Genomic DNA, 15,824 nt, shown 5'->3' on the forward strand with positions numbered 1-15,824 from the left:
CCCTTACCTAATCTAACACTGAATTCACGGAATATTTTAACATAACTAAAAATAAGTTTATTGTAGGTAGTGATTATAATACCAAACATCAGCTAAAGAGTTTCCGCGTAAATAATTCATGTTATCTTACCTTTCACAATTTTATAAATACAAAAAGATTGAAAGAATTGACTCTTCCAGGATCAACTTATTGACTATCCTCCTCCACAAAAATTGCAAGTACCTTAGGGCTTAGATATCTTGATGACTAAAATCTCAATTAATTTATTTTACACCACTAAAAGTATTCTTTATTTGAATTCAGATATCTCCTCTGTGGCTCTGTACTTCTAACTTTTAATTTTACTCCCAGCTAAAAAAGAAACATCCCTATAATATTTAATAAATTTAAAAATTATTATAAATTTCACGATCTTCTAAATTAAATGAAATATTACATTAAAAGCACCCCATGACATAGATTTAGCTATAAATAACCTAGCTAATCTCATTTAAATAGCCTGGTCAACTTCAACTAATAACCAAGCTTCTCCCATCCTTGATTCGTTGATTCGCTATTTGTGTAGATACATTCCTACTAAAATTACCAAAAAGCTGAGAGATAAAGCTAACCTGTCATGAAAACAAACCACCTGTTTATTATTTTTAGCCTTTATTCTTATTATATCAAATGATAAAATTTGTTTATTGCTTATAAAAATAAAGTATTATGTTGTAATTCAAATAAGTAATAACAATATATACTTAATTAAATTACTTTTCACTAAATATTCAACTTTTTATTAATGATTTAATTTTTAAATATTTTTATAATTTTGAACTATTTATATACATATACAATTTTTTTCTAAAAATGTACTCAATCAAAAGGTTTAAAAATTTAATAAAAAGTGTCTTATAGATAGTTCATACTGGAACTAAGAATTTTAAAATATATAAATACATTTTTTAAAATTATTACGTGATTAGATATTTAATTAAAAATGAAAATTTTAGTTATTTAGTTATAATAAAAAAATATTTATTGGGGGAATTTGAATTGTTGACATATAATATAGGTATATATTTTTTCGTGTATAATATTACCTATTATATTTTATATTTTAAAATTCAAAATAACAATTTCAAAAATTAATTCAAGCTAGGTATTTGTGATATCACTAATACTATATAATAAATTTAATTACTATAATAGCAATATAAATATTAAATATACTCACTTAAAACTTAATAATATTCATAGAGTGGTAGATCGTCTATTCTCAAAATTATATTTTGTAGGTATGCAATAATTTATTATTGAATTCAAATTTAACATATATATTACATAAATTAATATAACTCAAATACTCAATAAATGATAATAGGTTCACTTGAAACCTACTTATATAACAAAGAGGTTACCTAATATTTTGATTGTTAAGTTATATGCTTTTACATTTAATTAAAAATACAATTACTTTTTCATATCAACCTACTATTTAAATTGAAAAATTTATAAAATTCAATTATCAATAATTAACTTTCAGATTTTTTTTTTGATTGAATAAATTTGCAGCTAAAAATGAAATTAAAGAATTTTGTTGTATTTATCTATACTTATTTAATTGTAAAAATGTATTTTCTATAAAGTTAATATAATTTTTTTGTAGGTGGGCGGATAAAAAAATTGTGTAGCACTGCAGTAGGCTCATTGTTATAAAATTATTTGCTGCTTATGGCTATATTAGTGTTACTATACAGTTTGTAGTTGCAATGATGATTAGTCTAGTACCTACCTACTTTGGTGTAACAATTTTATGCTTCTACATTTCCATATTAATTCCTATTTCCTACATAATTATTGAATCTTATTAACATAATCTATAGGCAATTATTATTTAACTATTGTTTCTAATTTCATAGAATATATAAATCAAATTATTTTTATTTTTATACATTCAATAAATTATTTCAGATTATAGGCATTTTAAAATATATATATATAAAAAAAAACATGGAATCTCAACAAAATACATTAGATAATGTCATCAAGAATAGAAAGCGACCTGTTAATGAACATGGCTTTTGTAATAAAGAATTGGCAAATAATATTATTGGAATTAACAAACTTAGTAGACAATTATCGTTTGATGGCACTGAACTACAAAGCATTAAAAAGAAAAAGGTTAGTTGAAAATAATATTTAAGGATTAGCAAATATCATTTTTTTTTTTTTTTTTTATTATTATTAAGTTTATACAAGTTAATGTTTTTTATCATGTACCAACTAAAAATAATCATTTATGCACACTAAAATATCTAGGTATAAAAATATTTTCTCAATATTTTGCATTTACTTGTTTACTTTTTCATGAAAATTAATTTTTTAATAATAAACCAATTTAAATATGTATATCATTTATTTTTATAGAAATTTAAATTATCATGTTTTAAATAATTATAACACATGGAAAACATTGAAATGTGTTAATTACAAATTAGAACATTTTATAACAAGTAATCTTCATAGTTAGATTTCTAGGTTTTTTAAATGTCTTTTTTTTTAGATTTTATTCTTACAAAATTAAAAATGATTTACATAATTCTTTGTGATCTGTAATGATGACAACATGACGTTAACAAAGATGTATTTTAGTTAAACCATATTTTATTAAAGTTATTACAATTTAAATTTTTATGATTGTTTTGAGTTAAAGTAACTCAAAATATAATAGAAATTTAAACATATAAATAAAATTAATATTAAGAATAAAAAATAATAAATTTAAGTACTTAAAAACTGTTAATAATACATTTAAAAATTTAGTATTTAAGTATAATTTTAAATATTTTTTCAATGATATTTTAATTACTTATCCATAATTAAATCAAATGGATAATTTACAAAATATTTCATATACTTTTTGACTATTTATACATTATTACAATAACGATAAATCAAACTTTACATATTGTATATGAATGAAGTGTATTATAAATTAATCACATATATTCCAATATTCATGTAATATTTAAGTTTTAAGTAAAAAAAAAAAAAAATAAAAAAAAATACCTAATAGTATGAAATTATAAAATTAAATTAAAAACTTTTTTTATTGTAATAATAATAAGAAGAAAAAGCATTGCATAATATGTCTCTATATTTAAAAACTAGTATGATAAAAATATTTGAGTTGATTAATTTATAATCATTTAAGGCATTCGTTTAGCAGGTGATCTACTACCTCTTTTTAGGCATATAAGGTGATCTATTGTATTATACTAGGTATAGTTAGTAATTTACAATTATTTACTTGACTATTTTTTTAAAATTTTTAGTTAATACTAAAAATGTTTACTGTACTTGAAATTTTTATTTTTTTATATTAGACGAATATTTGTATGATGTGACGTGATAAAAAATATAATGTGTTTTTATACTATTAAAGAAATATATATTTTTAGTTTGTACATAGATCACTCATTCTGAATTAGTACATAACTGTACGTCTGTACCAAAGTAGATTATCTGCTACATAAATATCTCAATTAATACTAAGTATAAGCCTCAATGTCTCATCAAGACATATATATGACAAATACCAAGTTTTATTATTTTGTGAATTATAAAATAATGTTTGTAATATTAGTATCATTTGTAAGTTGTAACATGCATGAGTAAAAAATAAAATATATTAAATTAGCACATAATATTTGATAAATATTTTGTTTTTTTTATTTTTATTTTTAGGTTGAAAATGGTACAAAACATAAACACACAGTGCATGTTTCTAATGTAGTAACTACTAATAATATTTTAGGCGAAAAAGAAAAAATATATGATGTTAACTCAGATAGAGCTAAAACTCCTGAACAATCACCATCTACCAAGGCCCAATTACGACAAGTATGTACCTAAATCTATAAACATTTGTTTTATATACCTATATTTATTTATTTATTATAAATTAAAATTATCAATAAAAAATAATATTAATATTATTAATATAATATTAATATTATTTTTTTATTATTACTTAATTTATTAATTACTTCTAAAATAATAATGTTTGATTCAGTTATATATAAGTTAGGCATCTCAATAAATGTGCACTTTATAATATAGGTAATAATTGCAATTTTTATGAAACATAACTAAGTAAATAGTAAATATCTACTAAATCTTTAGCAACAAAAAATGCTAACAGTACATTTATTATAGAATTAAGTATAATAGTAGAGAGGAACACAAAATTATTATTGTTTACAAAAGTGTATGGCGGAAAAGAAATTGTATACATGAATAAGTGTCAAAACAATAATCCCTGCTAAATATTATTATATTTTTTGTTTGTTATCATATTATTATTTAACATTTCTTAAACTGTTCTTAGTTACTGTATACAATGTTTAGACATTACTTATGTTACATTTTCTAATTTTCTAATAAACATTTTGCTATGTTAATTAGACTAGACAAGTTAAAATCCTCAAAAATCACAGGTACCTCTCAACTTAAATTTATTGTTATCTTATGTCTATTACAAGCTTATTTTCTGAATGGTAAAAGTTCTGAGTATTTCAATTCTGGTAGAACCAATGTATTTATTTCTTTTTAATTTTTAAGATTTGTTATAAACAAGTAATATGTCATATAATTTTAGAAATGTTCTAGGTTAAGCTGGCAGGTTTTCAGTATTATTTTCACATTTTAAATTACCTACTTAATATAATTAGTATTAAGTACTAAGTTATTTAAAAATGTTTGTAAAAATTATATAATCTTGATTATTCTTTTAATTGGTATATCAATTAAAGTACATATTATTTAACTTTTTTTTATAGATTTTGGATTTGGGTGAATTTCATAAAATTGTTTGTTCTAAACAGAACATTAAAAAACTTCAAGAAAAGCTGAACTTGATAGAAGAATGTCAAACGGATCTTAATTCTATAGAACATAAAGCTGAAACTATTAAATATAATTTTTTGCCTATGTTTAAATCAGATGATTTCAAGATAAGCACTAGTTCAGTAAAATATTCTCAACTAAAACTGGCAACATTATTTCCTAGTCCTTTAAGAGTAATGATGGATATTCAACCAAAATTGACTAAAATATTTAATAATAAAATTGAGAGTGTTATGACTATTTCGCCTAGTAAACATTATTCTGCATTAGCAGATTCGAAAGCATTACCTTTGCCATTGAAATATCGAATTTTGAATGAATTTTTCAAAGTTATGGAAACAGTATTATCTATGAAATTTCTTAGAAAAGAAAAAATAACATTTTATAATCTCAAACAAAATATTCAGCAAATAACTAGAAAGTAATGGGCATTGTAAAAATATATTCTTGTTTTAAACTGGACTGATATCCTATATTCTAATATCTAATAAATCAATATATAAATAAAAATCTGTATTTTTTCTATTTTTAATATTTTTATTTAAATATTTAAATGATATATTTTAAATTTACTTAAAAATGTTAACTATAATTTATATATATATCTACACACTTAAGAAAAATTTAAATAATCATAAAATATAATACAACTTATACAACAAATATTATTATCAAAATAAATTATGAAACCTGTAAACATTTTTACAAAAACTTGTTATTCATAAACCCCTTAAATAAAAAAAAAAGACTCAAATTTATTATGTTATTATTATTTTAAATTTCATAACTAGTTTTAGTACCTACTTATATAATAGAAAATTATATATTTTATAAATAGATCAATAATTAATATGATATATTTAATATTATTTCAATTATATTAGTTCATGGAGTCGGTCCAGTTCTATTAGATGACTTAAATTATTGTTAATAAGAACTAAGTTTATTAATAAATAATAATTATTCAATATTATTTTCCAGGAATTTTACTGAATTACATTTGGCTCAAATTAAAACCATAGTTCCTAACTTTTTCAAGTTTTACTTAGTAAAATCACTAAAACATAATTTTAGTATTGATTTAGTAATAGTTCCAGTTTATGGTAGTTGCATATTTATGATTTTATATATTATGAATATATAATAAATTTTATATTAATTAGGTTTGGAAAACAAAGATAAAATTGACTTAATAAAATTAACAACTCAGAGAAAAAATACATTTTTTAATGGATTAATAGACATTATGAAAAAACATCATGCAGTAAGTTAAATATGAATTTAATAAAGAAATAGTTTGCTTAATTTAAAGGAACCATTTAAATTTTTACCAAGGAGTATTTGAATAATTTAATCCCTCCTATCATAATTGATAAAGATAAAGTTACCAGATGGCATCCAGAGTTTGATGTCGAATCTGTGCCAAATATCAATCTATCACCATTGCCTAAGATTGAAATTGGCAAATCAAAAATATCAACTGCTAAAGATATTTTGGGTACAAATATCAAAATAAAATGTTATATACCTTTTTTTTTACTAATTATTTTTTCTATTTTTAGATCAAGTACATGCATTGTTTATTTACAACAATCATTTAAATCAGTCCCCTACTATAATGAATAAAAACAACAAAAATTTAACTAATATAGTCTTACCTACAAATGATGCCAAAAACACGTTAAAAGATGCACTTAAAGGCGTTCCAAAACCATTTTTAATTAAGGTAAAAGTATTAAGTTATTTTAAATTTCTATTTAATATATTAAAGTATTTTTGTTTAGATCCAATCTAAGCAAACTGAAAAAGCTAATAGAATAATTAGGTCAGTAAGTCAATTAAATAAAGATAAAATGATGATTAGATTACCAGATATTGCTCGTAGAGTACGTACTTATTTTGTACAACTTCAAAGAAATATCATGCCACTAAAAAAAGTTATTGACCAACTAAAACAATGTTATCCAGAGATTTTGACGGACCGTAATAAAATTGTTTTAATTATTTAATATTTTATAATAATAGCTATTATTTTTATTTCAGATGATTGGAAAACTCACTTAAATCTTCTTCAAGAAAAAGTACCTCACTGGGCTGTATCAAAAATATTGGATGGAAATGAATACATTCGAATTGATAAAAAAATTAATTTTGAAGAATGTGTAATTAAAAAATTAAAAAAAATAATTTTAAATTAAGAGTAATACCTTAAATTAAAATAATTAGTATTTGTCAATAAATTACCTTAGTTTTAATTTTAATTTATTTTATTTTATTCTATGTTAAAAAATTCATTGTTATTTAATAACATGTCTTAAATTTTTATAAAATTTTAAAGAAATGTATACAATTAATTATTTTAATATGTATGACTACAATAACATATTATAGTTATACATAATTTTAAGTTTCCAAACAAATTTGTTTTTTATTTGTTTTTATAAATAGTATTTTATAATACATATTTTTTTTAATTTAAAATTTTTCATTCTCTGGATATTTTTTATCTATTAGATATTTCTGTAAAAAGAATGTAATGCTCTTAAAAGTTTTTATTAATTTGAGAAATTTCTAAAATTCAGTAAATTAATGGATTTCTTGTCTGTTACTATGAGTCATGAGACAATAACTTTTATTAATAATGATTAAAGTTGATATATTTTTTAATAAGATCGTACCTATGTTATGAATCTTTTGAGTTTTGATAAAAATTCTAAGTTTTTTATTTTTAATAATTAAACATTAAAATACAGTACTATGTTTATTGTTTAACATTATAGGTATGCCTATAATAAACAGTATACTATCTAAGAAACTTGAAGAACAGTACAAATGTTTTATTTATAAAAGCACATGAATACATAATACATGATATATATATATATCTATTTATTTTTAATAAATGTCTAGTTCCTAATAGGTACCTGTATTTATTTTTCAATTAGTAATTTATTATTTATTAGTAATATGATAGATTGAAATAATTTTAAATGTACCAATTGATTTTACAATGTGTCATATGTGTGTGTATGTGCATGTTTTTTTTCACTTGCAATCATCTTTAGTCCAGCAAAAATATTTTAATTTTCAAAAAAAAGGGAAGTTTCCGGTTAAAAAATTGATCTAGTTAGTACTTTAGGGAGTCAAAAGTAAAAAATTCTCAGTACTTTTTTTTATAAACGTCAACAATAAATCAAAATGTCGAGAAAATTAATTTTTTTTTGGCGTAACTCTAAAACAGATAACCGTATATACTTGACATTTTCATCAAATGTTTTTATTATCATTTTTTATGTATGATTAATGTTCAAATAATTCGACTTTTTTAAGCTATTTATAGGCATAAGAAAATTTCAATTTTTTTTTAGTATTAATACTAAATTTCGATTATAAATTATTCATGTGTAGAAATGTTTGAAAATTTAGTACAAGGCTTCTCATAAATTGTTGATTTCTTTATTAAAAGATACCGAAAATTTAATTACAATATATTTTTTTATAAACGCTTTAAGTTATAATTTTGATAACATTTATAAAAATCGAGAAAATTAACAAATTATTTTGTAATTAGAAATTCCTTTTTTATACTTAAGTTTTGAAAATTTAGTAGAATATTCCTCGTATCTCATAAGTAGCTTACTAAAACCATAAAATCTATTAAATACCTATAATATACATCCAATTATTTTGTAAAGACATTTTAAGATGAAATTTGGCCGAAGTTACTTATCAATAAAGCATTAGTTGACAATCTCATTAATAACCACCCGATAATTACAATTAATGAACAATAAGTATGCATATGAATATACATCACTAATTTTTAAATATTAATAAATGTCAATTTAAAAAAAATTACCTAGTTAAAAATTCTATTAACTTTCAATACTTTATTTCTGACTCTAATATCAAGCTTGTTGCACAATTTTAAAATCTAGGTACCTATTCTTTTTGATCTCGAATTGAATTTTTTTCGTATCAAAATTATTAAGAATAAAGCCTTTTATAATTTAGGATTTATTAAACGCATTTGTGATACATGCTTAGACGTTAGACCCTTTCCTTTAAAAATCCTCTATTGCTTTTTGATTCGATTCAGTCTAAAGTAGTAGAGTACTGTCCTTTATCTAAATACTACATCAAAACAAAATCTTATGTTAGAATCGATTCAAAATTGTTTCTTATCTCTTTTAAATTCAATATATACAGATTCCTTCAGAACTCGTATAATAATGTTTTAAATATTCTAAATATTTCTCTACTCGACCGTCATATAATTTTATCCGCTAAATTTCTTCAAAATGTATTATTAGATTCAATCGATTGTCATGAAATACTATTTTTAATCCACTTTAAAATTAAAATAGCCCAAAAATTAACTAAAGATTCTAAAAATTTTTATTCATTATTTTCAAATAATGAACTATATTTTAAACTCCTCTGTTAACTTTTTAATGGTTGCAAGTTATATGTCTTTGACTATATTAAACAATTTCTTATTTTCTTAGTTCGTATTCTATATATTTGCTTCTAAGTCATAGTCTTCGTCGACTTTTCTTTTTCAAAATGAATTAATCTGTTTTTCATGCTACTGTTTTGAAGTGCAAGTTTTATTTTTAATAGAATATCAAGTAACTCTTTTTTTGTAATATTCTATTCTGTAAATAGACGTCTTGTGGGTTAAAACCACCTTGGTGATTTTCGAAGAAATATTCAAATGTTAAGTAATCAATTTTGTAGGCATCGTTATCATTGAAAATTTCTTCCGCAAGACTTAAATAGGTAAGTATCAATGTATGTAAAGAATTTTTTTAGAGAGCTAGACATTTTAGGTTCTTTTTATATCCAAATGTCTTATTTTTGTTTGGTTTTCAAGAGTGTTATCTTGAGAAGGATTGTCAGTGACTGTATAAGACATAGGTATTGATGGAGACGGGAAAATGAAAGATTTAGGAACTTTTAGTGCAAATTTGGTTCTAGTATATCAGACGTTAGGTCTACTTCATTTGAGCCTTAGCCCTTGAAATGATAGTTAAATTTAGTAGGTATATTTGATTTGGATTTTTAAATGTTTTTGTTTCATAGGATAGTATCTTCTGTTACAGTTAGTGTTTCAATTTTGTTTTCTTCAAACTTATGTGGGCATTTAAGAAGCGATGTGGTTTTAAACTTTACATGAGAAACATGTCAAAGAGTCGTCCATTTATAAGCGTGCGCACGGGGCGACTGGAATCTTTTTAGGGGCATAATAAAATTTTAACCTGATACTAATATTAATAATTAATCAATACATTCATGGCTAAATTATATGAAAGCCAATAATTACATGAAATCATTTAATGGATTTGTCATTGTACCTATTGAAATTATTCAATGTAATACGCTTATACCTACACCTGTTATAAGTTGTTCCTGCGAACGGGTATTTTATAAATTAACAATAGTAAAGTATAAATTAAGGAGTACTATACGTCAAAACTGACTTATAGTTTATTGTTTACTGAACCAGAACTAACATCTAGTATTAACTATTATTATTGACATGGTCATTGACGAATTAAAAAATATGGGAAATAAGAGAATTCATTTATAATTTTTTAATTAATATTATTACATAATTAAGTTTATATAATATCATATTATGCATATACAATTTTTTTGTTCATCAAGCTAAGTTATTTTTAAATGTTGGGTATTGTGTTTTTATCTTTTGATGTATAATTTTATTTATATCGTTTTATTTTTAACTTCAAAAATATGTCTAGAAATTAGCACATTAATGTTGTGTATACATACAAATATACAACTTGATTCTATTTACACAGTTTTTAATTTACAATTGGAATCTACATCAATGTATTAAAATATATATATGTATAACTAGGGAGTTTTTATTTATGTCATCGTGGTTGATGAAAGTTTGGCGATGAAAATTTAAACTGTGGGAGAAATTGGTATCTTGTAGCCTGTAGGTATACCTGCTCTTAAGAATGAGATGTTGCTACGAAAGACTATACTAAGTTTTGTTGAATTAATTTTCTATGGTTTCGTGAGGTATGTTGAGACAGACTTTAGATACAATTTTTCTCTTATTAGAATTTTACAGTTTACGGATTTTATAGTGTTATAGTGTTATTGACACGCATCTTGTTCAGGCTTTATAGTTTTTACTAGTTTGGATTCGTCAGCAAAGAGAAGGGTATAAGAATTAGTGATAACATTTGGAAGATCATTTATAAATATATAGGCATCTTAACTCTAGTACCTATTAAAAAGTACAGTTAACAGGTGGTCTACTTCAGGGACATCTGATGAAACTTAAGAGCTAAGCTTAAGGCTTAAGAATGCTTAAGATATTTAATAATTTGAAAACGTCTAAATAGAAATAATTGAAACTAATTTCGTAGAAAATCGAGAAACCCTAATAACTATAATTTTTTTAATATGAATTAGCTAGGGTGTATTATTACTTTTTAAAATGTATTTTACAAGTATACCTAAATACTATAAATGTTTCTAATTTTAGAAGTTATTATTATTCTATTATTATAATTTATAGTATTATTTTTACCATGGGTTAAAACTTCTATAAATAATATTTATAAATTACATAACTTTTATTACATAATGATTTGTTATATTAATAATTAATAATAACAGATGTCAGATTTATACATGATATTATGCTTATAAAATAGTTACAATTTTATTAGAAATGTATTTGAAATACCTATTTATTTTATACTATTCTATACTATTTACAAATTATTGGATAGAATGTTTTAATGACAATGCAATTTAAGTAGGTACTTCGTACCTATGTAATACAATATGTACCTATAATATCAAATAATTATTTGATATACTTAATATAATATAACTAATGAATAAAAGAAAACAATGCATAGTTAAATAATTTTATGTAATAATAATAGAAAAAAGAGATTATTATGAGTTAGTAATTATAGTTATTAATTATTATTAATTGGTTTTAAATTTTTATTATTTTGTAATGAAAAGCAAAAATTTTTTAATTTTAACTAATATTATCATTTTGCTAACGAGTTTATTATTTGTAAAATCTCTTTGGTGTCGTGTAATCATAATCCTTATCAAAGCTCCACCCCACGACTCTTGTACCATTTTTGTCTTTCAGCGTTCAGCTTTTTAGTTTTAACTAAATATTTTAATAAGATTATTTTTTCATACTTATTACTTACCTATATAATATAATAAGTATTAACTTAAATACTTAAAAAGCAATGTAAGTAAGAATATTCAATTGTTTACGCGTATTCAGTTATAGTATTTGTAAGTTTTATTTTTCATTAGTACACATGTTAAATGATTTTGAGCAGTTTTATTTAAAAATTATATAGATACATAATAAAAAAAAACTCAATGGTTTTTAAGTAAAATTGTGTATTTCTCCCAGTAGTCAAATGCTAACTTCAGATGGATACAAATATTGGGGTCCTCGAGAATGCTGTCATACAGGTGGTGGTCGAGAGTGTTACACCAGATATGATTGTAGTGTCATACACTGCCATAAATGGGTCTGTTTACCAAGGCATACTGTTAAACAATGTCAAAAGGTAAGATTTATATTTTAAAAATTAGAATTATAAATTCATTTGTGTGAATTTTTAGACGTTTTCCATGTGGAAGTGTTCCTATCACAAAGCCTCCACTATCGCCCAGAAATTTAAAGACTGAATCTGATAATGACATTTTATATTCTGTAAGTCAACGCTTTACTTATTTTCAAAACACCCCAAACACATTAAAAAAAATTCCCAATAAAACCAAAAAAGTGAGAAAACCCATGACTGTTCGTCTAAGACCTCGTCAAGTTCTATGTTCAAAATGTAAATCGATTTGTACTGAAAATTCAGAAAATGCTAAAACTTCTAAGAATCTTGTTAAAAATGAAAATAATACAATTCCTGAAAATAATGGAGAAAGAAGATTATTAAGAAGTCATGGACCTGTTCCAGATTTTTCTATAAAACCATCAGATTCTGTATCGACTGTATCTAAAGTTAAATCAATATGCCGTACCCTGATACCTAAACTTGTAAAAATTAAATCAAGAGAAATAACAGAAGCACTTAATAACTATTCAACATTCACTGAAATAGATGAATGGGTAGGTAACAAAAAAGACTGTGAAGATGACTGTGATATTGAAGACAAAATGGTGTTAAGAAAAAAACCTAGCATTGGATCAATGGAAGATCTTTGGGATGAAACTGCATTTGAAGAAACTAAAAAAACACCAATCATAAAAATAACATTTGGATCTCAAGGTGAAGGTACAGTTATGGAAATACCATCTCGTCAAGCTAGTGGAGATAGTGAACCAGATAAACTCTTACGTAAAAGAGCAAAACGTAGAAGACAGGATGGGGAAAAAAGAAAAAAACATAAGAAAAGACATAAAGAGCAAGTGGATAATTTAGAAATTAATAATTTCTCGATAAATTTAAATAATTTTAATTCTAAAGAAGAATATTGTACAAGAAAAGTGACTAATAGTTCAGAATCAATTAATAATGTAAATGGTGAACTTTCTGATGATATTGAATCAAATAGTTCCCCTGAACTTGTAATTCCTCAGACAGAAACATCAGATTCTAATCCTTTTTTTGTATTGAAATCTGGTAAAATTCTTCATGAAGGTGATGTTGTTTGGGGAAAAGTAAAAGGATTTCCTTGGTGGCCAGCAAAGGTATGTATATCAATAAAATTATCATTTTAAAAGTAAATTAGTGTATAACTGTTATATTTTAAATAACAATTATTAATATTAACTATTAAGGTATCAAATTTTACTACAAGTAATGGTGAAGAAAATGGGTCATTTGTAAATGTCACTTGGTTTGGTTCTTCTACTACATCTTTTCTTAAATGCGATCAGATAAATCCATTTTTAGATTTTTACAAGGTATGTAAAAAATAATAAAAATAATATGTAGGTATTTAAAAAAGAAGTTAGTGGACAAATGGTTAATGTTAAAATGTTCAAATAATGTATTAGTTAAATAGAGGTAAACTGATAAAATTAATTAACGATTGTTGGTTCAAATTTTAATTCACTGTGGATTTTATTTTGTAATAATTTATGTAACTATTCAATTCTAGTCGACATTTTTCAAAATTAGTAACTACCTAATAAAATGATTGGTGTATTTATAAATTTCTTTTAAAGGGTATGACTAACAAAAAAATTTCTTTTTGCTTTATACTTTAAAGGTGGCCCTTAAATTATTATTCATTAAATGTTCAATAAAAATAACTTTATTACTTTATTTATAAAATAACTAAAAATAATAAATATAAATGTATTTGATCTATTAAAATGCTTAATTATTTATAGTTCATACATAAATAGTATTGGGTACAATATTTCTGTTTAACACATGAATTATTACAATATAAAAAAGGCTTTGAGATGATTTTGAATATCCTGGTTACTCTCACTAATGTGCTACTACAAAAATAAAGGAATTTTCAGTAGTTTTTATTATTATGCGTTTTAAAGAATTATTTTAAAAATAGTATTATTTGTAAAATATTGAATATAGATGTAATTTTAATAGAATTGAGTAAAAATTAATTTTTTTATAGTCTCGATTTAACAAACACAAGAAAACAAGTAGTTATAAAGAAGCTATTAAACAAGCAATGGCTGTAGCGAAACAACAGCAAAATACAACTAACCAAAATATCAGTTGATAACTGTGAGTTAATAATCATTATATTGTTTTATTGTCATATCAAATGTTATTTATCTTTAAATTTCTAATTCTAATTATTTTTGTCTTAATACTTCATTTTATTTTTAACTAGTCAAATTGTTGTACATGTTTTGCATCACAAAAAAGGCTTAAGGGTTCTTAATAAACATTGCTTATATCTCGTGTTAGATAATATTATGAAAGACTTGAACGATAAATATTGTTTTATATGTTAAAAAGTTCCTTATTGGATATATCTATTTGAATTTATTTAGAACATTTTATCAACTTTTAATTTAGTTATATTTTGACATTTATAATAATTCCTTAAAATAGTTTTTTTTTTTTGTTATTAAATGTATTTGCAATGTTGTTATTATTTTAATCATGAGTAAAAAAATATTAATTATAGAGGACCAATAATTGCTTGTATTTATAAATATTCTATGTGCTGTTTAACACGTTCACTGTAGATGATGCCAAATAGCGTCATGTACCTTTTTATTAAATGCACTAAAATTTGGTCAGCATTATGATTAAATTATTCAAATTTTTGTTAGCTTTTTCTATAAGTTATTTGCAAGTTGTACATGGATATTTTAATTTTTGAGAATTTTTTTTAAAGCTACAATTTTTAGCACAATAAAAACTATACTCAAGTATGATACACAGCGAACGTGTTAATTAATATTAATATCTTAAAAAAATTGTATTTTAATTAAAATCAAAATTTTTAAGGAAAAATAATCTTATTTATAATTCTGTCTCATTTAAGACATTTATTTGTTTTGTTCATCACTGAATTCATAGCTGTTAGTTTAAATTAATTGGTTGAAATGGTGATGTTTTACTAAGGACAAATTAGAAATACATTTTTATTAGGGAAAATATAATTATAAATGTATATTATATTATTGTATTTACAAAATTTACAATTTTTTTAGAATATAGACACTAAATGATATAATTGAATAATATGTAAAGTCCCATAAAATACAATTCAATTTTTAATTTATAAATATTTGTACACATTTTAACATTTTTCATTATTTTATTTGATAAATGATTAATGGTTGCTTATAATTTAATATTAAAATATTTGTGTATTTTTAAGTATTTAATTAAAATAATTGAATATACATTTTCTTGAGTTCTAAACACGAATTCAACCTACAGCTCATATATCTATG

The 15,824-nt window shown here is 22.6% G+C and overlaps 2 protein-coding genes across 5 annotated transcripts; both read left to right on the top strand.

Moving 5' to 3' along the window:
• Window positions 1-1,996: 1,996 nt before the first annotated feature.
• Window positions 1,997-7,071, top strand: LOC112598095 (DNA replication factor Cdt1-like; the record flags this gene model as incomplete). Its single annotated transcript, XM_025344436.1, has 9 exons — window positions 1,997-2,167; window positions 3,734-3,889; window positions 4,828-5,315; window positions 5,876-5,997; window positions 6,058-6,158; window positions 6,230-6,392; window positions 6,457-6,620; window positions 6,679-6,877; window positions 6,938-7,071. Coding segments are annotated over exons 1-9 (1,698 nt in total), but the record flags the coding sequence as incomplete, so codon positions are not given.
• A 5,000-nt stretch (window positions 7,072-12,071) lies between these two features.
• Window positions 12,072-14,869, top strand: LOC112591107 (PWWP domain-containing protein 2A-like). 4 transcript variants are annotated; one of them, XM_025334782.1, is made up of 5 exons: window positions 12,072-12,205; window positions 12,330-12,489; window positions 12,545-13,625; window positions 13,716-13,841; window positions 14,525-14,869. In XM_025334782.1, the coding sequence occupies exons 2-5, from the start codon at window positions 12,350-12,352 to the stop codon at window positions 14,630-14,632; spliced, it is 1,455 nt and encodes a 484-aa protein (XP_025190567.1). In that variant the 5' UTR covers window positions 12,072-12,205; window positions 12,330-12,349; the 3' UTR covers window positions 14,633-14,869. The 4 variants fall into 4 exon arrangements, with proteins under 4 accessions (XP_025190567.1, XP_025190576.1, XP_025190585.1 ...); XM_025334791.1 differs by having other exon boundaries at window positions 12,333-12,489; XM_025334800.1 differs by having other exon boundaries at window positions 12,119-12,158.
• The last annotated feature ends 955 nt before the right edge of the window (window positions 14,870-15,824 follow it).

This window comes from Melanaphis sacchari, unplaced genomic scaffold (genome assembly GCF_002803265.2).
Source record: "Melanaphis sacchari strain LSU unplaced genomic scaffold, SCAv2.0 Contig0_pilon_pilon, whole genome shotgun sequence".
NCBI lineage: Eukaryota > Metazoa > Arthropoda > Insecta > Hemiptera > Aphididae > Melanaphis > Melanaphis sacchari.

Excerpts from the sequence above, each read along its gene's own strand:
- LOC112591107 (XM_025334782.1), top strand. The coding sequence starts at position 12,350 with ATGGATACAAATATTGGGGTCCTCGAGAATGCTGTCATACAGGTGGTG. Across the intron at positions 12,490-12,544 it reads CTGTTAAACAATGTCAAAAG|ACGTTTTCCATGTGGAAGTG; the intron begins GTAAGATTTATA and ends GTGAATTTTTAG. Across the intron at positions 13,842-14,524 it reads CATTTTTAGATTTTTACAAG|TCTCGATTTAACAAACACAA; the intron begins GTATGTAAAAAA and ends ATTTTTTTATAG.